We start from the raw sequence: 23,026 nt of genomic DNA, 5'->3' as shown, positions 1-23,026 counted from the left end.
ATCTGCAGCTTCTGCCCAAGCCTTGGATTCTTGGAGTCTCACCTTCCCCACCCTCAATTGCCTCCCAAATTGAAGAGCTGAGGCCCTCCCATTCCTCCTATGGGCTTGAGTCCTACACCAGTAATGTTCACAATTTCTGACCCTAACACCAAGCCCACATTGTAACCGACCATCAGTCCCTAACCTATCATCTCAGTAAAGACAGCCACATAGCCAGAGTGCATCTCTAGTAATGCTTTATTGTTCTGCTGAGCGGTCACATGGTTCCTGGTCTCCACTTCCCTCAGCTTAAGTGCCCTGACCCCTCAGGCTTTCAGGACCCCTGCTTGCACCCACAGATTATAATATAGTCTGGACAGAATACATATGCATATATAAATGTGCATATATATGTATCTATCTATCTATCTATACAAATACATATATATATATATTCTGACTGTACAGTGTTTTTAGGTACAAATAAAATAGGCTTAAAAATTACAACATTGCCTGGGATCCATCCCACTTCAGTTTATTGAGCTGAAATAAAAATAAAGCAGTAGTTGGCATTTGAATATCATTGGAAATTCCACATAAGCCAAGATGGGTAGGATGGATCAGGTTTGGATCAAGCCCCAGCTGGCTGAGATAACACTAGGCCCTTCCATCTGCCTGGCTGGCTGGCTGAGGCAGGGGCCAGGTCTCTGCTTGAGGAAGGGGCTGTTACGTCAGCCAGCTACCACAGGCAGGAACAGCAGGAGAAGGGATATGAACACAGATATGTGTCTCCTTACCACCATCTGTTTTTGCTTGGCCTGTGCAGTGGGAGTGAGCTTGTTGGCTCTCCAGACATAAGAGTATGTAACCAAAGGCCACACAGGACACAGGGAGTGGCAGATAAAGTATGGTGCCCAAACTAGGGAGACTGGTTCATTGGTCTCCTGAGACCTGAGAAAGGAAGCCCTCTCCCCCCACTACCATATCCCAAGCTATCCCAAATCATCATGTCACCTACTAGGAACCTGTCAGTGCTCACTCTTTAAATCAGTTTTATAAAAATCAGCATTGTATTTACACAAATATAACAGCTCATAGTGGTTGTAGCTGCCCTATGCTCATCTTCTCTAGTCGAATTTGTGTGGAAAAACAAGTTCAGGGCCAGTATTAGGCCCCAAGGCAGGATCAGAGCCTCCTGCCAACCTCAAGGGGATGCTAGCACCAAACAGGATGACTTGGCCTCTCAGAGGGGCAGACAGCATGAAGCATGTACTGCTCCGTACCTCCTTCCCCTGCAGGTGGAGGAGCTGGTAAGGCTTCAGATTGATGGTGGCTCCATGGGCCTGGAGGGAAGCAGAAGTCTTCCTGTTCTTAAAATGACTCCTCTCTCTTGGGAGGACAGAACACAAGCTTGGGAGTGGAGGTGGAGTGGGGATGGGGCACTGAAATTCTCTTCTCCTCCCCTGTATGTGTGAAGGAGTGTCAGGAAGTAGAGGGGACAGTCATCTGGAGCTTCAAGGGCCTGGCTCTGTCCCTGGAAGCAACAGCTGGGGGCTGCTCTGCTCTCTTTACCCCCTCATTCCCTTGGTGCCAGGGGGCCTGGGTGGCACCTCCCTGGGACCAAGCTGAAGCTCACAACTTTGTCTCAGGGCCAGATGCCTGCAGCGTGGGGAAGGAGTCCCGGATCTTTGCCACTTCCATGGCACACAGGTGCCCAAAGACTTTGTTGTACCAGTCAGGAGAACGACCCCTGGGGAGACAGAAGCAGGCAGGCATGAGCTGTGTGTTCTTCCCTGTAGCCCTTCCCAGGAGGAAGAAAAAGCCTTCCCCCAGCCCCCTGAGATCAGTGGCATGGGGCAGAGGTGGGAAGAGTGCCAGGGCTAAAGGGGCCTGGTACCTGAGATCAGCACGGCAGATGTGAGTGAGCCGGGAGCGGCCCAGGCCACAAGGCTCCATGAGGTACTGGGAAGTGAGCATCATGGCCCTCACCCCTGACTCTGGCACAGGTTGCTCGGGATCCAGGGACTGGGAAACAAGCAGACAGCCACCACGGGGCAGGTTGGAGCGCCACATCCTGTGGGGAAGGGACACACACATTCATGTTCCTGGTGTCCATTCCCACTCCACCTCCCTGGTCTCCCAAGCATAGAAGGATGACAAACCAGAAGCCCTTACCGGAGCACCACAAAGTCGCGGCAGGGATGGGGTGCCATGCTGTCAGTGACATAGTGGTACAGCTCCACACCTGGCATTAGGGCTTCCAACACCTGGGCCCGCAGCAGGTCCTCATCCCAGAGGGCCCTCTCCCGCAGAACACGGTGCAGCACCACAGCTGGAGGGGCTGCCACTTCTGTGGATGCCTTCCACACACGCAGGGGGTGCCCATCAGGTGCCTGGGAACCATGGGAGTGGGAATAAGGGACAACTGTCAGAGTTGAAGAACACCCACCCCACCCCCCAGTTCCAGCCTGCCCTCACTTCAGCCCCTGAAAAGGGAAGGCTGTAGGGCTACTGTGCTAACCCCAGCCAGATCCAGGCACAGATCCTGTGTGTTCCCTGTCCTCTCTCTCCTCTCTGCATATCTGCTTCTCCACCTAGTCAAAAGCATAAAGAGATGATGAGACATAAGTTTTCTGGGGCCTACTAGGCCCTACCACAAAATGGACATAGTGCTTGGAACTTCTGGAAGTGAACAGGAAGAGATGATGGTGATCATGCTCAAGGAACTCACCATCTGGTGCAGGAAGTAGAACATGGGCACAGCAACCACAGCTGTCATTTATTGGGTGTTTTGTATGTGCCAGGCACTGTGTGAGCTTCTCATCCCGATCCCATTATGGGAGTTTTAGACTGGTTTATACACAGCAAATCTCAGAATTGCAGTCTTACTTGTAATGAGAATCCAAGAAAGAAGATGGCTAGTGCCAAGAGGAGGACAGAGAAAAGTCATCTCCAGTTTGGGACATGACAGGAGGCTCTAAATGAAGGAAAGTACATATCAAGTCGAGGCTTAAAGTGGCTTGGGAAATGCAATGCTTGGCGCAGGTCAGTCCAGGCAGCAGGAAAGCAGGGGCAGAAGCACAAAGGTGGAAGTGTACGGAGCTCACTTGTGTATGACCGTGGTGCAGAAAGATATTGGGGGTGAGGTTCTGCAAGTAGTGCCTTGTCTGGAATGGGGCTTTGGTATAGGAATCCTGGCAGACAATGCCCAAAAGAAGCCTCTGGTCTCACTTGGTTCTCAACTCCTTAAGGAACTTGCTTTGCTGGCTGACACCTTCCAAGGCCAAGCTGAGGCACAGTGAGACTAGCAGGGGAGCTCCTTCCTTTGGGATTCTTGGCCTCCCCTGCATGCACCATGCCCAGCCCCATGGCAGCCACGGACAGTGTGCTACTCACTTTCCGACAAGCCAGCTCCGTGTGCTGGGGCCCTGGCATACTCATCCAACCCTTGAAGCATTCAGCAGCATCACGCAGCAGCTCCTGGACACTCTCTTCCATGTAGAGACTCAGGCTCATGCCAGCAGCTTGGGCCTGCCGCAGCTCAGCCAGGGCTGGGCCAGGAGGGCTGAGCTCAGCTGCACTGTAGGAACCACACAGTTGCAGCACCATGTCCTGGGGAACCTGGGAGAGCACACATACACGAGGACCATGGGGAGCAACAGAGGGTGAAGGACCATCATTCCCAGAGCCCACTAGCTCTCTCAGCTCCATGTTAAGGGGGTGGACAGGCCTGACTACTGCAGTGAGGCAGATGAGAAACCTTGTAGGAAAAGAGTTGGATGTTGAGGGGCATGCATCAAGTTAGGCCCTCTCCTTATCTTGGGGTACAAATCTCTGGCCTGATAGTTCCCCTAGGTGTGGGCCTAGAGTTACTCACTTGGAAAAGTTTCTTGCAGTCACTGATCATGTGTGATAGGCCCTGGGTAGCAGCCATGTTCTCACTCAGGTCCCTAAGGCCTGGCCGGCCAACCAGGCTGTGTTTATTCCTGATCCTAGAGGGAAGGGCAGGGAGGAGAGGATGGCACATGGACACAAGACAAGATGGCTGACTGGTTGGCTTCTAGCTTCCTTAAACACAAAACAACCTGCTGCACTTTTAGAAGGCCCTGCTTCAAAACATCCAACCAGTCTCAGGCCTCTGAAGTGTCAGGCTGACCCCTTGTGGTGATGCTGGGGAACTGTAGCGCCGGCCATCAAGGACCAACAGTCCAAGGAGGCCCAAACCTTCCCTGCCCGGCCCTACCCGGTTTTACCTGGGCGAGGTGCTATCCTTCTTGGAGATGTTGAGATGGAAGATGGAAGGTGCCAGGCACACTGCTAGGTTTCCAGCTGTCATCTGGTTTTCTTCAGCAGAGGCAATGTCACTTAGGAAATAGAGCAGGGTCTGTAGGACCTCTCGGTTCTCATCGGGGAGCAGCAAGGTGGCAGCTTGTGCTGCTGCCAACCATTGATCCTTGGGGAGGACTGTGAGGAAGGAATGGCAGAACAGCTCTCTTATTCCCCTAGAGCTTGTGGCAGCAAGTCTGATTCTAGGAATGCAGAGGGCACAGAGGTCCCAAGGGAGGTCAGTCAGTGAGAGGAAAGGGTAAAGATGGGCTCTGGAAGGTCTCTGGGTACTGGGTTAAGCCCCACTCTGATATACAATGTCACCTTAGGTAAGCGCCTGCCTTTCCTCAGGGCCTCAGTCTATCTTTCCATATAATGGGTTTAGGGAATCAAATGTGAATGTCCTCCAAGGGCCTTTCCAACTCTGAATAGCAAATCTTCCAATGAGCTTACGGATGTGGATAGATTTGCCCACACCACGTTTATCTTTCACAAGCCCCAGGATTCAGGGAGATTAAGAATGGAGCAGGTTATTGGGGATAGATGCACGTAACTCACACTGATAGATCTGCAGAAAAGTGGTGGTGAGCTTGCTGGTGAAGATAGGCTCTGGTAGGTCCCGGAAATACTGCTTCAACAAGTCGGCCACATCATAGGCCGACTGGCCCTCATAGCAAACATTGTCAGGGGAGGTCTCATTCATTTGGCGCAGGTTCTGGATCCTGGACTTCACCCCAGACTTGCGGAAGATGCCCACCTGGCCCATGCAGGGAAAGGAGGTAGGGAGACATGCAGGGCAGGGGTGGGGTGGGGAGGAAGATTATGAGGCCAGCCCTGGATTGGGTGTCAGGAGAGTAGGCCACCCCAGGGACTTCTAAGCCTGGCAGGTTTCTTGCTGGGCAGGGTAGGAGAAAATGGCAAAACCAAAGAGAAGGATTTTTTATAGCCTTTGGGTCAAGGAGAAAGATGGTTTTAGTGGGAATGAGCAGGAAGAGAGGGACTTAGGCTAAGGTAAGCTCCAAAAGATGGGGTCTACAGTACCTGGGCTGGAAACAAGCTGGCTGAGAGCTGGGAAGAGAGGAGCTTCAGCTCCATCCTTGCTGGGCCTTCCTAAGTCTCAGAAAGGTCTCTAGTGGGCCAGAAAGGCCATAGCAGCTCCCCTCCCCAATTCCTCAGCCTTGGATTTCCTCCCCAGTGCCATTTCTTTGTAGGTTCCCTGGCAGGACTCACCTGGTCCAGGCACTGGCTGCGTAAGTAGCGCATGGCTTGCTGAATGCTCTGTGGCAGTGGCTGGCCTGTGCGCTTCACATGGATAAGGGGTGGCACCCCAAACACGTGCTGGCCCCGGTAGTCCGGGGTCTTATTCCTTTTCATGAACTTAGGCACTGACCTGTTTGGAGGAGTGACAAGAGATCTGTGAGAGTGTGAGGTAGGCCCAGACACAGCTTGGAGACGCTGTAGTCTCAGGGGGCTCAGGAGGGAGTGAGGGAGGTAAAAAAACACCAAGTCCCCAGAGTCAACATTCACTGAGCACCTGCTGTGGGCCCGGCCCTGGGAAGTCACAGAGGAATACAAGGAGCTCTCCATCTGGTTAAGGAGATAACTGTGTTAACAGGCCAGGAGTAGACCAAGAACTTAGGGGAAGATCCATGTGGAAGGGGAACTATACCTAGTGTATCAGAGAAAGATTCAGGGAGGATGTGGAAATTCAACAGGCTCTTGAGGGATAGGTATGTGTTGTCCCAGAGGAGAAATGAGGAAAAGGCATTTCAGGCAGAGAGAACAGCATGGACAAAGGCAAAGAGGTATTCAGGGAAGGGCAACTACTTTAGTGGCCTATATGGTAGCAGTGTTTGAGAGTGGCAGGCTAGAGAACCCAACAGCTAGGGTAGGGCCAGAACATGAAAGCATCATAATGGTAAGGAAGCTAGCCCCTATTGTTTGGCAATGGGGGTGGAGACAGAAGGGTATTCATCAGGAGAGCAGCAACCAAAGCTGTATTGTAGGACAATCTCACTGGTAGCAGCCTGGAGGTTGGGATGGAGGAAGTACAGCTTGAGGACCTAAGGTCCCCTACTCCCCACTCCTCCTCACACATCGCACACATACTCATGCACATCCCATGAGCATCCTCCACAGACATACAGAAGCCACTCTGACCTCTCAGGCCATGGCCCCTCCAGCTTCCTGGCACTATTGACTTTTGGCTCCTCCTGCTTGCACCCACCTTTGGAGGATGACCCTCCCAGGGTTCTGGAGTGGGGGCAGTGAGGGGGTCAGGAGCACTCACCAGACCCATCCTGGTTTGTGGGGCACAGTGTACTTCTCCATGAAGGCAGTGAGTCGCAGCAGCGAGCCCTTGTGCAAGAGGTGGATCTGGCCAGCAAACTGCCGGTTGATCTCCAGTGACTCTGAGTTGAGGCTTGGCCGGTGTGAGTTCTGGAAGCTGTGCCAACGGAGCTTCCTGGTGAAAGACAAGGGAGTGCAGAAGGGCCAGAGGAGCAGGTCTGGATAAGCCTTAAGAATGGATGAGTTCTTCTGATCCCTTTATTCTCCCAGAAGAAAGCAAATGCAGAGAGGGAGATGGGCCCACTGTCAAAATTGCTACTGGGCCCCAGGGTGGAAAACTTTAATCTTAGTTTCCAGGGCTGCCCAATCGCTAAGATGCTGTCAGGGAGGGTGGCACAGATTTCAGGCCCATCTAGTGCCAGCAAGTAGTACCACCTCCTTACCCTTCCAAGACTGCAATGTAGGGGCAGTTCTGATAACCCAGAATGGTAAAAGTCTAGTGGACCTAGAATTTGTTCAAGGCCATAGCAGAGGCAGGCCCTGAACTTAAACTGGAGACAATCAAGAACCTGCCCCTGGGCCTGGGGACCACGAAATGTCTTGAAAGAGAGTAGTGTAGAGAAGAAAAGGAGGGAGTGGAGACAGGGGAAAGAAGAAAGAGAGGAGGAGGGATGGGGAGCAGGAGAGACTAAGAGACACAACAGAGTCCTCTGCCCCCACCCCAACTCAAAACTCCCACCTGAACGGTCTAGTAAGTGAGGCCCCAACGCCTGAATCTCGTCGTTCACATGGTGCTGATGCCTGAAGTCCAGTTGGTGAGCCTGCAGCCTCAGCCTCATTCATGGAGTTTCCACTACTGTCCAGTTCACTGGAGGAGGCCACAGTGTCAGAAATGGAGTGTCTTTCTTCCACAGACAGGCTGGAGGCAGAGGTGGGTTCCCCACCTGAATTTGCCTCCTGCTCATTATCCTGGGCTGGGCCTGGGGCCTTGACATAGACCTCGGCCTGTGCCTGTTTTAGGGGCTCAGCCTGAGCCTGAGTCTGAACCTGAACTGGGACTACTGGTTGAACATAAGCCTGGCCCAGGGCTGAGGACTGTCTATGGGCCAGAGACTCTGATTGGGCTAGAGTCCCAGCCTGCCCTTCGACCTCAACTGTGGCTATTTCTACTGATGAAGTGACCTCCTCCTCTGCTTCCTCATCTTCTTCCTCTTCCTTATCCCTAGTCCCCAGGTCTGGGTAGACGGCCTGAGTCCAGAGCTCTACCCGTTGCTGAAGCCCCCACACATGCTGGAGAATGTCATCTAGGTGGGTGGAGCTGCCCCCACCCTCCTCATCTTCGGCTTCAGCCCCAGCCACTACAGGCTCAGCTGGGTACAGCTCAGGCATGTTGTCATAGGTGCTGGCATGACTGCCTGTGGAGCCACAGGAGCCCCGGCGCCCTTCATAGCCCCAGGGCCTACCTGGCTGCCAATCTGCCAGGCAGTGTCCATCCTCAGGAAACAGGCTCTCAATGGACAGGGAGCGAGGGAATGTGCCTGGTTTGTGGTCCCTGGGCACATGCACGAGGCAGTCACCCCGGTGCACCTGTTGAGTATGCCGAAACATGGCCACAGGCCAGGCCTCCCAAGCCCTCTGAGCCTTAGTGCCACTGTCACCAGCTGAGGTGGCTGTCCTCTTCTTGGCCCTGTAGAATCCAGCTGAGAGGAAGCCATGGCGACTGCAGAAAGAGGAGGCTTTGGTGGTCTTCTTTGAGGTGGCTAGGCTACACTCAGGCTCTGCTTGCTGGCTGCCACTCTTTTCCTTCCGCCTCAGAGAATCGAGGTGCTTAAGGAAGCTATGAGAACAGTGCTTCTTGGCTTTGTCCTGGAGACCATCTTGGCCCTGGGTGGGCCTGAGGAATTGCTGGTCACTTGGGCTGGGGGCACAGCTTAGAAAGGGCAGTTCCGCTGGTTCGGGCAATAGGCTCACGGTGATGGCTGGCAGGGAAGTGGCACTAATCTCAGTGAGGATGCTCTCACAGCAGGAGGTCATTGGAAGGCCAGGGCTCAGTGGGGCCAGTAGGTCAGAGGAGCCCACATGAGACCAGCAATTACTTTCTCGCTTGAAAGCCCAATGGTTGCTGATGGTACACTGCTTTTCCTCTTCCGAGTCTTCATTCTGGGGAGGGAACCACAGGGTCAGATCAAAGTAGTCCTCAAGTACTTATTTGTACTCCACTCCGTGTTTCCAAACTCTTAGAGGACTTTGAGATAAAGGGCACCAATTTCTGACTCAAGACACGTCCTAGATAGGGAGCTGGCTCTGGGAGTATCAAAGTAAGCCAGGAGTCAGAGACAGAGCCCAGATGGATGGTAATGGTCATCTCATTAATCTAATCCCTCCTCATTTTACAGATAGGAAAACTCAGACCCACAAATGAGAAGTCACCTGCCTAAGGTCATGCAATGTCTTGTAAGTCAGTGACAGAGCCAGGGTTAGAATCCAGGTTGCTCAAGGCCACTAAGCAGTCAGTTGGTCGAGTTGGGATTGGGCCCCAGGGGTTGTTTCCTGCTTCCCAGGCTAGGGCTCTGGCTGCTTCGCTGACCCTCCTGGCTCTAGACCTCTGGTGGCGAAAGCTCCAGAGGAAACTAACAAAGCCTGACCCCATGGAAAGGTGAGGTCATCAGGCCAGCATTCGAAGGGCTACATGTGAACTAATAGTCCTCTCAGTTTCTGCAATCCCACATTGGCAGAGTCAGAAAGGCCTCTTGAGTGTAAAAATGGGGAAAATGGGGCTCAGGGGTGTAAGACCTCCTGGAGACACAGTTGGGGATCTTGACTTCTAAGATCATATAGGCCATGATTTTCCCACCATGTTATTCTGTCTCTACTCTCTAGTGAAGGAACTGTCACCATCACAAAGCAAGTAGTGGGGGCAGATAGATTTCCCTGAGGAAGGGTCATCACTCCGTTATTAGTAATCTCGATGTCGATAGGTGTGCTGAAAGGGGTGGGTATGGCATGGTGTTTATTCTCATACTCTAAAACTCTAGGCCAGGCTTGCCAAAGCCCATTAGGCTCATAAGAGCCTCCTATACCGCACTCCCACGCTGGAGCAAGGGACTGCTCTGTATATTCCAGACACCCAAGACACTGGATCTAGTTTTGCAAGTGGTCCATGTATATCCTGGGTTCCCCATGGTGCCACAAGACCCCAGACCCCGTCCTTGTCATGACTCACCTGTTTGCATTGAAAGTGAACTTCCAGTTTCATCGAAGCACAATTGTTCAAGGTCATCAGCCTTCTATAAGAAAATAAAGCAGTGCTCACCCAAGCTTCACAACAAAAGCTTGCAGGGCAAACCTATCGAGATGGTCCCAAGACGCCCTCCATGACTTTATATGCTAAAGCCATCAAAACCTCTCCCAAGACTCAGTGATCATGAAGGTGTGCCAGACACAATGCTAGGAAAATTATGGCATCTGTCCTCTGGAAGCTTATATGTGTAAGAAACCACTGAAGAGATGGCACAGGTTTGAGAACTGCATAGATAGAATACATGGTAAGCACACAGAGAATGAGATAAGGAGGTTCCATGAAGAGGGGGTGGGCAGTCAGAGGAGGCTTCCTGGTGGGCAGAAATGGGATTTGAGCGGGGAGCAGGGACTCCTATCCCAGGCTCCCACAAGAGGCTGTGACAAGGTAGAGAGGGAAACAGTAAACTGACCAGTACTAATGTGACAGAGGAGACTGAGGCTGATAAGGTCAGTCAAAGCCAGACTGAAAAGGTGTCTCGTGCTAAAAAAGTTTTACTTTTCTCTGCAGGTAGTTGCACACTCTAAGCAGAAGAGTGCCTGCTTGGAGGCTGAATCTAGTGACTGTAAAGAGTCTGGATCAAGGCGAGGAGGGAACAGCATGAAGGCCAGTTAGTTGGCTACTGTAATGGATCCAAAAAGTCATGGTTTGGCCTCAAACAAGGCCCAAACTAGTGTAAGCAGAGAGGGGGCAAATCAGAGGAATGTCTCAGGAATCTAACTGAAGGGAGAAAAGAATCAAAACTAGATTTTTGACTTCCCAGCTAGAGTGCCTGGGTAGTGAGGTGTCACAGACACAGAAGACAGCTTTGTTACAGGTTGGGCCCCTCTTCTGTTAGAGGGGATGGGGATTTTTTTCTTTCCATGAAGAAGCTGCAAGCCAGGCCCTGACCTCTCAGGCCTGGCCCTTAGTGCCCCCTACCTGCACAGAGCCCACAAAGAGTCCTCGTCCAGAAAACCGTGGTCCTTCTTCACAGAGCCAATATCCAGGGGAAATAGACCTTCTGTATGGCAGAGAAAAGCCAAGATGAGTTGAGGGCAGTATAAGTCAGAAACTCAGTGCCAGCAGCCCTTGAGTCGCAAGGGAGGGGGCAGGGAAGGGAAGAGGCAGAAAGGTAAAATCTGAGCAGAAGAAGCAAGACTAGAGTAAAGGAAGAGCCCAGGGAACTTGGGTTGACCATTGGGGACAAGTCCAGGGCTGAAGGAAAGGAGGGCTGAGCCTGGATAAGAGGACCCAAGAAAAGACAGGTCCATGGGAGATGGCAGGGCTGAGGCCTTGGGTGGCTGCCAAGAGCCAAGCTGGGCTCCTCCAGTCCCCTTTAAATCCTGGGTACTAAGACAAGGAAGCTCCTCTCTGGCCCAAGATGAATTGGGGGGAGTAGGAAGAGAGTGAGGACAGAAAGGATAGTGTGAAGCCAAACAGCACCTCATTTCTTCCTGCTGCTCAAAGCAAGGGAGCCCACTCCTTGGGATTTAGGAAGGGGAAAGGAGAGAGGAAGATGCAGTAAGAGGATAGAGCATCCAGGAAATTCCATACCTCTCTCTGCCTTACTGGTAAAGCATTCTCATTTATTCACTTAACTAATATTAATTGAGCACCGACTTGGTACCAGGTACTGGGGCTACAACAGTGAATGAGATAAAAAATGATCCCTGCCTTGATGGAGTTTACACTCTTATGGGGACAAACAATAATAGCAATATGGGAAACAAGATAATATGGTTCTGAATGCCATGAAAGACATTAGCCGGGTGATGGGGTAAGAGAGGCTGGAGGGGTGAGTGCTACTCATAGAGAGGTGGTCAACAGAAGGCTTTCTGAGGTGGTGACCTCTGAGCTGAGTCCTGCAGAACAAGAAGGGGCTGGCCATGTCTAGATCCTGGGAGGAGGGTTCCAAACAGGACTAACATTAAGGCTTCGAGGAAAGAAAGAACATGGTATGAGCAAGTGAGCAAGAAAGGAGCCTGGAATGTAGTGAGCGAAGGGAAGAGGAGTAAACAGTAGTTGGGTCATATAGTCTTGTCAGTCAGAATGAAACATGTGAGCTTGCCTCATTCTGAGTGTCCTGGGAAACAGCAGAGGAGTGACAGAGCACAGAAGTGACAGAGTGAAGCCCGAGGCTCACAAGGTCCTTCTGGCTGCTGTGCATTGCAGAGTAGAGGTGGGAGATGCCTGAGTGGCTCAGTTGGTTAGGCTGCCAACTCTTGGTTTTGGCTCAGGTCATGATTTCACAGTTAGTGAGTTCAAGCCCCACGTCAGGCTGTGTGCTGACAGGGCACAGCCTGCTTGGGATTCCCTCTCTACCCCTTCCCTGCTCTTGCTCTCTCTCTCTCTCTTTAAATAAATAAATAAACTTTAAAAAAATTTTTAAAAGAGTGGAGGAGGAAGCACAGGAAAGAAGCTGGTGCACTATGGCAGGTATGTGATGACAGCAGGTCACACAGGATGCAGCAGTGAAAGTAGCAGGAACTGCATTGATCCTAGACATACTGTGGAGGGAGAAGGAACTTGCTGAAAGATCAGATATAGAGGATGAAAGAAAAGAGGAATAGAGGGTGATTCCCGGATGCAGGGCTTGAATATGTGGTGGTGCCCTCAGGAGTTGGAATTTAGACCTGTTACATTTGAGATGCCTGTAAGACATCCAAGGAGATACTGAACTGCTGGCTGAAAAGACAAATCTTGAACTTGGGAATGAGGCCTCACAGAAATATTTGGGAGTCTCCAGAATATAGGTGGTACTTGGAGACAGATCTCTTGGGAAAGAAATGTTGAGAGGTAAGAGGGACCCAGATTGAGCTTTGGGACATCCCAACATTTAGACATCAGTGAGAGAAAGCAGAGTTCTCTATAAGAAGACTAAAAGCAGCATCTAGAGAGACAGCAAAGACAGGTAAGTGTTCCAGAAAATGAAGTGAGTGGCCAAATGCTATTGAGAGATTAAGTAAGGACTGGGATGTGATCAGTGAATTTGATCATATGGAGGTCACTGGTGACCTGGACAAGGATTATTTTATTGGCAAGGTGGGGTTGAAGGTAGGGTACAGTGGGAAGTGTGGGAAGAAGGAAAGTGGAAATGACAAGTACAACCAACACTAAAGAAAAACAGAAAAATGAAGGAAACAGAGAAATGAGGCCATGGGGAAGTGAAGATAAGATCATGGACACAAATGGCATCCTCAGAAGTGGTACTATGCAAGGGCCCTGGTCAAACACAGTACTTTAACACATGGGTGACATCAGAGCTTATGAGAGCCAGAGTGATCCAGTAGACATGATAATGTAACTATAGGAGCAGGGCCAAGGTACACAGCTTCCTGTGTGGTTGGAGAAAGGATCTGATTGGCACCATTTTACAGATGAGAAACAGAGGGATATGGCAGGTTGGGGTAGAGAAGGGGTAGCAGCTGAGTACCTTTACCTTCAAACAGCTGAGCATACTGAGGGAATCCTGTTGCTCGGAGCCACTTGCATGCTCTTTTGGCCTCAACTTCTAAAATGGAACAGAAGGAGAGAAATAGGCAGAGAAATGGTTAGGTGGGTGCTGGCGCTGAGTCACCCTGGGTGTATGCTGCCTCACCTCCAGAAGACAAGCACCTTTAGTTGTCATGATCTGGAAATGGCAAGAAAAGCATGGAGAGGGCTGGCATATTTGCTCCATATCACAGCCAGCAAGGATTTACCCTGTGTTCCCCATACCCTACCCTCTGTATGTCCTGCGAGGCCTTTTGTGACCCTCATTTCCCTGCCTGTCTCAATACCCCCCTCACTCTCCCGTCCCTGCCCAAGAATAGAACCCACCAGCAGCAACTCTTAGGAAACTCTGGAGTCAAGGAGTACTGCTGGGGGAGGAAGCCACAGCTATGTCTTCACCTTCCCCTCCTTCAGGGAGCCATCTGCTTCCATGGCCCTGGGTAGACTATCCTAGTCCAGCTAGGGACACAATTATCATTCTCTTTCCCACCATCATACAGCACATTCTCTAGCACTTTGATAACCAAATCTCACTTAACACAAACAATATGCTGTGAAAGAGGTTTTACTATCCACATTTTATAGATCTCCAGACAGTCTCAGAAAGGAAGAACTCATCTACAGTCTCACAGCTGACCAAGGCAGCAATGCTTGGGGCCACAGTTCAAGCTCAGTCTCCCTTCCTCAAGGCCCCTACCTTTCTTACGTGGCAGCTTCCCCAGTGCTTACCCTTCCCCATCTCTCATAGGTTTCCACCCCTCCCTCCCCAGGGAGCCTCCCAAGACTGCTCCAGCTCTCCCCCGTGGCTAGACTCAGTGTGTACCTGTGGGAATCTGGGAGGGCAATGGCTGGGTTAGCCTCCCACCTCAGCTCTAGGAGTACCCAGCACCACTGCCAGCCTCAGTGTAAACATGCAGCTGGACCAAAGGAGGCTCTCCTGGCCAGGATAGGCTGAGTGCCAGCAGCAAAATCCTGGGACTGCTCAGGCAGCCATTTGTCTCCTACCCCCAAGCACTGCCAGGGAATTGTCGATCTGGGACTATGGGATCATGCACTGTGGGGTTTGGGGGTGAGGGAGGCTGCCAGCTCAGCAGAGCTGCTCTGGCCACAGAGTCATACTCCCAACATCTCCTTGATTTCCTTAGTGCCTGTGACCAGGTGACTCCAAGGAGGCTATTGGGGTTTTTCTGAGACAGAAGGAGCTCTTTCTTTCCAGTGCTCTCCCACAGGGAAATCCAGGATGAGATCCTGGCAGCTGAGACGGAGAAGTTAAAAGAGAAAACAGCATTTCAGAGGACGCCAGGTGGGCACACAAGGGAGGGAAGAGTGCAGGAAGATGGAAGTTGGTCAGAAAAAACAATGGGGTTCTCAAAGGTCACACACTGATGAGTATTTGAGGGGGCAGAAGAGAAGGCTCTGGAGCCCCTGGAGGCCCTGAAGGCTTTTGGGGCAAATAGGATTGGGGCAGGGATGAAGAATATCTGTGCATTTCCCAGAGTGAGTGCATCAGGTCAGTGCCACCCCAGCATCTGCCTCAGCACATAGCTGTAGCCATGTTTGCTCATGTCTGTGATCCATGAAGATTGATGTGAGGCGGTGCACCTGTGCACACCTCACTATAAGGTTCCTCAGTCTGTGCACACACTTGAATCTGTGTGGGCATGTGCTCATGTTTTTCATTACTGCAGCTCTCCGACCTATGATAAAGGAATCTAGGATCTAGGAATCATCAGGATTTCAGAGAGGTCCTGGAAAGTGTTTGTTCCCACAGAGCTTAGCTAACAGTACCTCAGACCCTCTGGCAGGGGGCAATGCAGACCTAGCAGAGGATACAGGTCCCTAGGCAAGTGGTGGTGTGGAGGAACTGTGGTAAGAGCTGTTGGAAAGGACCTCATACAAGCCCAGGAAGCATCTGAGGGACATGGTTTTGCTGGAGGACAGCTGAGTCAGCTGCCACAACCACCTCCCTGTCTCCTGATCCTACCACACCCCCAGGAGAAGGCCGTTATTCATCTAGAGCCCCTCCTAGCAGCCAGCTCTGCTTTCCCATCATTAGGACAGAGAGAAGGTACCAAAGGAAGGACCTGATAGGAGTTCCCAGAAACACAGGCACAGGCATAGAAGGAAATAGTGACCCCTAAAGGGCCATGAGTCTGGTACCCCAGGTAGGGAAGCCAATCCCCACAGTTAGTCCTGCATGCCAAGAACACACGCTTGAAGTCCACTGCAGCCCTTAGTCATTCATGGCTACAGGTAGAACAAAGAGGAGAGGGAAGGAGAGAGGCACTTGCCTGCCCATTAGTCCCGAGCTCCTTCCTAAGCCTGAAGAAGGTGGGAGAGTGCAGTAAGAAAGTCCTGCATTTTATACATCTGCACCATCTACCTGAGCCACAGAGGCAGAGCCCACAGGAGAGTGGTGAGTGCCTGCTTCTCTAATGCTAGGCAGTGGCCCTAGCCAGGGCTGGTGGGAAGGAAACCAGTGCACCTGAGTGGGCACCAAGTTCTTTTGCTTCTACTTAGAACCTCTAACCCAGTGCTATTCTGTGATTCCTGGATCAGCAGCATCAGCATCACCAGGGAGCTGGTTAGAAATGCAGAATCCCAGACCTACTGAATCAGAATTTACATTTAACTAGATCCTGAGTTGATCTGCATGCACACTAAAGTTTGAGAAGCACTGGCCTCCATCACTTAGGTCAAGGATATTGATGCACATTAAAATCATCTAGGAAGCTTAAAAAATATCAATTTCTTGGGACCACATCCTCAGAGGCTGATTTAATCATTCTTTGGTGAGGCTTTCCATGCCAGCACTTTTAAAAAGCTACAGTATGGGGCATATTGAGGACCAAGGAACATTCCCAATTCCCAGAGTTACATGTCACAGCTGAGACTATGACCCTAATCTTCTATTTTTTAAGTTTTTATATAAAATTAATTATTAATTTAATTAATTAAATTTTAATTTTAAATTAAAATAATTCCAGTTACTTAACATACAGTATTATTTTAGTTTCAGGTGTACAACATAATGAGTCAACAATTCCATACATCACCCAGAGCTCATCACAAGTACACTCCTTAATCCCCACTCCCCTATTTCACCCCCCCCCACCAACTCCCCTCTGGTAACCATCAGTGTGTTCTCAGTAATTAAGAGTCTATTTCTTGTGTGTGTGCTTTCTTGTGCTTTCTCTCTTTACCTTTGCCATCTGTTGTTCCCTAACTTCCACATATGAGTAAAATCATATGGTAATTATCTTTTTCTGACTTATTTCACTTAGCATAACACTCTCTAGCTCCATCTATGTCATTGCAAACAAATGGCAAGATTTCATTCTTTTTGATCACTGAGTAATATTCTTCTGTGTGTGTGTGTGTGTGTGTGTGTGTGTGTGTGTGTGTAAGATGTTATATATCTTCTTTACCCATTCATCAATTGATGGACATGGGCTACTTCCATATCTTGGCTGTTGTAAATAATGCTGCCATAAACATAGGGGTGCCTTATTCCTTTGAATTAGTGTTTTTGGATAAATAGTAGTGCATCTGCTGGATCATGGGGTAGTTCTATTTTTAACTTTTTGAGGAAACTTCATATGTTTTTCCACAGTGGCTGCATTACCACCAACAGTGCACGAGAGTTCCTCTTTCTCCACATCCTCACCAACATCTGTTGTTTCTGGTGTTGTTGATTTTAGCCATTCTGACCAGTATGAGGTGATATCTCATTATAGTTTTGGTTTGCATTTCCCTGATGGTAAGTGATGAACATCTTTTCATGCATCTGTTGGCCATTTGTATGTCTTCTTTGGAGAAATGTCTTTTCATGTGTGACATTGACCCCTTAATTTCCTGTACAGCTTTCTCCTTCCCATTGTATTATGCCACTTGCCCTCAGAGGCCAGGTAAACAAAGGGCTTAGACTCAAAAGAACAAACTTCAGGTACCCAAACTTTTCCAACCTCCTGATGTAGTGGAGTTACAAGCCTGAGTTGAAATCCTGGTGCTGTCAGTCACTAGCTATCTGACCTTGGGCAAGTTGTTTAACCTCTATAAGACTCAGTTTCCCCCTCTGTAAAATGGAGGTAATAGAGTTGACTTGGAATAGCTACTGAGAGCATTAAATAAAGTACTGGAGAGGGGGGGAAATCCTGACACATAGAGCAAGTACTCCCCACCAACTAAAGAGTCCCAGGAAAGAAAGACAAAGGAGAAAGAGGCCCAATTAGCATTCCCTTTGGGTCTAGAAAGTGGCTGCATCCACATTACTGTCAAAATTGCATCTAAATGGCTGCAGGAAGTGAGGTTAGTTAAGAGGCAGAAGTTTCAAAGTAGCCACAATAGCTCCAAAAGACAAAGGATCTAAGGAGTTTGAATTGGGGCTATGAGTTGAATCCCCAGCAAGTACTCCCTGGCAGGAATCTGGAGAACATAATGAGTTATTACCCAACAGGATGACAGGGACACTGGTTCCCAACAATATACCACCTCATGGAGGGTTTGGGAGGCCCTGAGGCTCCCTCCCAAATGGAGCAGTCAGAGATAAGGGATGAGCTAAAGTGCTTTGCCCTCATCCCTCCCACCCATCCCAGTCTGTCCAGGCTGGAACCAGGAGTGACCACTCACCCCGAGTAGAGTCCACTCACCTGAGGTTGGGGCCCAGGTATCCTGGACTGAGGACCGCCTTACATGCCTGGTGGGGAGAGTGACACCAGGCAGCCTGAGGTGAGTAATATAGGAATGTCTGTGACCCCTAGTCCTGCTTCTATGTACAGATTTCAGCAGTTTCAACCACTTAATTCTGCAGGTCATGCTCTGGCCAAGGCTAGGTTGATATGCTGGGACAGGTCAAGGATGGTACTCATCTGGCACAAGCAGGATTTCACTGAGATTTTTTTAATGTTTATTTATTTGTGGGAGAGAGAGAGAGAGAGAGAGAGAGAGAGAGAGAGAGAGAGCATGAGCAGGGGAGGGGCAGAGAGAGAGGGAGACACAGAATCTGAAGCAGGCTCCAGGCTCTGAGCTGTCAGCACAGAACCTGATGCGGGGCTCAAACTCAGGAACTGTGAGATCATGACCTGAGCCGAAGCTAGACACTCAACCAAATGAGTCACCCAGGCGCCTCAGGATTCCACTGAGATTTAAGCCCAGACTCTTTCTCTGGGGAGGGTCTCAGCTAATCTGAGCCATAAAAGTTGGGGGAAAGGGCATAAAGGAAAGCTCCAATGTCATTTCAGGCCTCAATGCCATACCCACGAGTCTCCTGGAGGGAGTGTCAAGGAAACATGGTTGAGCAGCAACAGATGACTTCAGAGGCCAATGACAGGATGTGCACCTACACTGACATAGGTCATGCACCAGCGATCCTCTCAGCACAAAGCTTTTTTTCCTATTCAGAGAAGGATGGAATGGGGAGAAAAGCAGGGCTTTTGTTCTTGAGAAATGCTATGTGAACAAGAATAGAGTTTATGCGCTCAGGAAAGAAGCAGCAACATCCACACTGAGGAAATGCAGTAATGCTCAGAGATGATAACTGAGTGGAAGAAAGAGCTTTTTGCAATGAAGTGGGCTCCCCGACCTGCTGCTTAGTTATTTTAGGCAACTTGCTTCATTCCCTAAGCTTTGGATTTTGATCTATACAGTGAGGACTAACAACGTTCCTGCCTCCCTTCACAGTTACTGTGTGGATTCGGTCAGCTTTTGCCTGGTTTTGCAAGTGGCTATGTGAAAGCTATCATTAGAGAGTGTTAACTTTTGTTAAGGTTACTTGAACTTGGCCTCTCTTTCCTGAAACTAATATTACACTATATGTTAACTAACTGGAATTTAAATAAAAACTTTTTAAAAAGACTACCTGAACTTGGTATTCACACATTCACATTCTTTAATAAGGCTCAGTTCAGATTGTGTCCTGGTTTTAAAACAGTAAGAATGAGCTGGGAGGAAAATAAAAGGCAACTGGCAACTAAACTGAGGTAGGTCAGGCCACACCCACTCTCTTCATGCCACATTCGGGGGACTCCCACCTTGTGGTCACTCAGTGGGCTGCGAGAGAGCCGCTCAGACTCTACTTCTGCCGACTCTTTCCCAACCCAAAAGCCAGCTCAGGCATGGATACCAGGTAAGACTCAGGGCCCAGGATAAGCAGTGTGGATGTCACAGAGGCCCAGATCAAAGGATCCTTGTCACTGCCGAAGCAGTAACCTCTCAACTCGGACTGCACATTATAATACGGGAACTTTAAAATGGTGGCGCCTGGGTGGCTCAGTCAGTTGAGTGTCCAATTTCAGCTCAGGTCATGATCTCATCATCTATGAGTTCGAGCCCCATGTCAGGCTCTGAGCTATCAGAGCATGCTTCAGATTCTGTGTCTCCCTCTCTCTCTGCAGCTCCCTTACTCATATCCCCTCTCCCTCTCTCTCAAAAAAAATAATAAATAAACATTTTTAAAAATTTAAAAATTCCAGTGCCTGGGCCCCTGTCATGACCAATTAAATTAGAACGTCTGGGAATAGGAATGGTTAGTTTTCATTTGTTTTTGAGAGCTTTCCAGATGATTCTAAAGTGTAGGCAATATAGAGAACCACTGCCCTAAACAAACGTGGCCAGCTAAAAAGCCACAGCATAGGTTTATGGAAAGATTCTAGCCACAGGAAAGAATTAGGCCTATTCTAATCACTGGTTCACGTTCTCTCAGCCAGAGTGAAGGAGCAAGAAAGCAATGAGCATATGGTAGGACAGGGGAGGGCAAACCTGTGAGTATTTGTGAAGGTAATTCAAACAGCTGACCATAAGGAAGCTTCCAGCAATTGTGTTGATTTCCTTTACCTTACTTTTTTTCTTATTTGGAAAGGCATCTCCTTCAGGGCCCTCAACATAGGAGTGTCTTCAAAATAAGGTCTAGTATCATCATCGTCTCTCCCACCTTTAGTGAGCACAGGTAGAAAAGCCACCATTGTGAGGGAGTGGAGAAAGATCTGGGGTGCCACTGTCTGTGTGATGACCCAAGTGTCTAAGGTGAGTTTCGTGAGGTCAAGCTGGTATTCAAGGTAGGCAGAGGGGCCCCCCACCACTCCAGGCCCTGCTACTACACCTGGGAAATGCTATGTCCTGGAAAAAGGCTTCTCAGATCATTTCTCTTGGTTGGTGCAACACCCTTTTCCTTTGCCTATCTCCATTCCTAGAGAGGGGTCCTGCTTAAGGAAGAGTTATTGGCTTTTTAGCAGATGGCTTGGATCTCACTTGGCCCTAAGTGGCTATTACCAGCTCCTTTCACCCTCCCATTAGGATACATCTAAGGACCCCAGGCCACAAAAAGTGTGCCTACCCAGCCTGGATCCTTGGATTCCTCAGAAGTGGGTCTTCATTCAAATTTTCACACATGCTGCAATAGGTGATTGTCTGGCTATGCCCCTAACTCTCCCTGAGGAACAGTGGGAGGGGAGCCTTCAAAAGAGCTCATACTAACAGCTGTCATGAATTTCAAGATGCCAAGACTTCTTTTCCTGATCTTGGAAGGGACATTTGAGAGGTCTGCAACACTCTGTCCACAGGAAATTGGGTATGCTCGTTGTCTCCCTGCTACTGCTGCTCTTAGCTGTAATTACAATTCTTACTAGATTCTTACAGGAGAGGGGCACAAATGGAGGAAAAGAGACAAGACCAAAATAGCTCTCATCCCACATTCCAAACCTCACAGGAGGGGTACCATGGTAAGAGCTGTTGGATTTCAAGCAACTAGCTTGGCTGTACTAATCACTGGCTGGCCTCTGGCTTGTTAGGTCACAGGCAGAACTTAGGGCCCCTACTGCACCTGTTTGGACTGCAGCCTCAATCTCAACCAGAGCTACAGCTGGATACCAAGCTCCTGGGCCCATATGAGCAACACTTTTGGAATCTGCCTGTCAGAACTGAGGCACCACCAAGGCACACAGCCCAGGAAGGGACAGTACCATGGGACAGAATGGCAACATTAGTGAAGCCACTGAATCTTCTTGCTGGCTAGTGGCAGGTTCACACGTGTGGCTCTCCATTCTAATACCCTTCTCTACTTAACACTCAATGTCTACACCAAAGCCACAGGGCCTCAGGGATTCTCAACCAGAGACAATGTTATGCCCCAGGGGACATGTGGCAATATCTAGAAACATTTTTGGCCATCACAACCAGGGAGAAATGCTATTAGCATCTATTGAATAGAGGCCAGGGATGCCACTAAATATGCTACAGGTCACAGGACAATCCACACAACAATAGAACGGTTGACTCCAGACCTGATGTGTGAAACTATGAGGGTCAGCTCCACCTTACCTGAGGTCCTCAAGCATTTCCAGGTATCCCCATCCCTCCTCGAGGATGTCCTGAGGGATGAGGCAAAGAATGGATGCATGATTCAGTGCAAGTCCCTTGTCTATGGACACTGTCAATCCTTTGGAGGCAGGGTCAGGTTAGTCAGGGACTGGTGGAAGTTCTACTTTGGAGTTTTCATAAATATGGAAGTCATACAAGAAACCCCCAACCTTACACCTCTCCCCATAGAAGCTGTAGTCTGAGATTTGGTATGTAGCTTTAAGTGAGGGAGGCTCATGAAGGTTCTGTGGCTAAATAAGACCTCTGGCCTGCTGGGGCTGCTTGAAAATTTGGGTACAGTCTGTGGTCTCCTAAACTGTAACTTGATACAGCAAGGTTAAAACAGACAGCTGACATTCTTGCCTAGCCCAGGGCTTCCTTGCGACAGTGAAGGTCAAAGCTGCCACCTTCTCTATTGCAGTGGCTCCATTAGCTTTCTTGCCACCAGGGGATCCTACCCAAAACCCAGTCCCCAAGTGCTCTGACAAAGTCATGGTGATAATGAAAGACAGGTGTTTTAATAAGTCATGTACTACTCCCTCACTTCCAGTTCCCAGCCTGGAGGCAAGAGCTGCTAGCCTAACTGGTCTGATGCAAGTGTTAGACCAGTAGTAACTGCTCTCCACTGTGGTATGGGTGGAAAGATTACTGAATTGAAGGTCAGGAGAACTATATTCTAGCCCCAAGTGTACTAGAAACTTGTTGGGTGACCTTGGGAAAGCCACCAACACTGTCTGGGCCTGTTTCCCCATCTTCAAATAGCCACTGACCAAATCTAGATCCAGAGCAGGGTTGTGTGTGATTAGCAGTGGCTGAATCAGTAGAGGGAGCTGTCCTCCTATGCATTCTCTTCTGGGAGACTCCAGCAAAAGTCTTGGATGGAGACCAAGACCTAACTCATCTTTCCCCTCCAACCTGGCTTTCTCTCCAGAATTCCTGCCTCCAAAGGCACTAAACTCCCAGGCTTGAAACACTAGTCATCCTGTTCTGTCCTTTCTCAGCTCATGTATTTAGTCACCAAGTTCTATCAACTTTTCTATCAGGTGGTCACGGTTTCCCGCACCCAACCATGTTCTAGGTTCTCATGCCTGGGTTACTTAAGCCTTCCAAGTTCCCAGGCCCTAGTCTCTCCTTTCAATAGATTTTCCTGCCAGCTTCTTCTTAAAAGAGCCCAGCTCTGACCTGGCCACTCTCTTACTCTGCAACCTAGGAGGCTCCCCACTGCCCACAGCCCAGGGTAGACACCAAACTGTTTTCCCCCGGCACTTGAGGCCTTCTACACTTTAGACCCAGCCTGACTTGAAGCTG

At 49.7% G+C, this 23,026-nt stretch overlaps 1 protein-coding gene across 4 annotated transcripts in view; it reads right to left on the bottom strand.

Moving 5' to 3' along the window:
* Window positions 1-219: 219 nt before the first annotated feature.
* The window catches only part of STARD8 (StAR related lipid transfer domain containing 8), a 39,520-nt gene continuing 16,713 nt past the window's right edge, over window positions 220-23,026 (bottom strand). For 2 of the 4 annotated variants that reach the window (XM_029930539.1, XM_029930542.1), the window contains exons 2-15: window positions 13,314-13,385; window positions 10,814-10,895; window positions 9,818-9,881; window positions 7,334-8,754; window positions 6,596-6,769; window positions 5,536-5,695; window positions 5,347-5,415; window positions 4,864-5,062; window positions 4,233-4,443; window positions 3,857-3,971; window positions 3,376-3,600; window positions 2,155-2,372; window positions 1,877-2,053; window positions 220-1,729 (exon numbers count right to left, since the gene is read on the bottom strand). In XM_029930539.1, the coding sequence (XP_029786399.1) occupies window positions 1,612-1,729; window positions 1,877-2,053; window positions 2,155-2,372; window positions 3,376-3,600; window positions 3,857-3,971; window positions 4,233-4,443; window positions 4,864-5,062; window positions 5,347-5,415; window positions 5,536-5,695; window positions 6,596-6,769; window positions 7,334-8,754; window positions 9,818-9,881; window positions 10,814-10,895; window positions 13,314-13,385 (3,305 nt within the window). In that variant the 3' untranslated portion in view covers window positions 220-1,611. Of the gene's footprint in view, window positions 1,730-1,876; window positions 2,054-2,154; window positions 2,373-3,375; window positions 3,601-3,856; window positions 3,972-4,232; window positions 4,444-4,863; window positions 5,063-5,346; window positions 5,416-5,535; window positions 5,696-6,595; window positions 6,770-7,333; window positions 8,755-9,817; window positions 9,882-10,813; window positions 10,896-13,313; window positions 13,386-18,015; window positions 18,036-23,026 lie in introns of those variants that run through there. The other 2 variants (XM_029930540.1, XM_029930541.1) reach the window with 2 other exon arrangements.

This window comes from Suricata suricatta, chromosome X (genome assembly GCF_006229205.1).
Source record: "Suricata suricatta isolate VVHF042 chromosome X, meerkat_22Aug2017_6uvM2_HiC, whole genome shotgun sequence".
Taxonomy (NCBI): domain Eukaryota; kingdom Metazoa; phylum Chordata; class Mammalia; order Carnivora; family Herpestidae; genus Suricata; species Suricata suricatta.
Note: the sequence above shows the minus strand (reverse complement) of the source record. Positions and strands in the feature narration are given on the sequence as shown.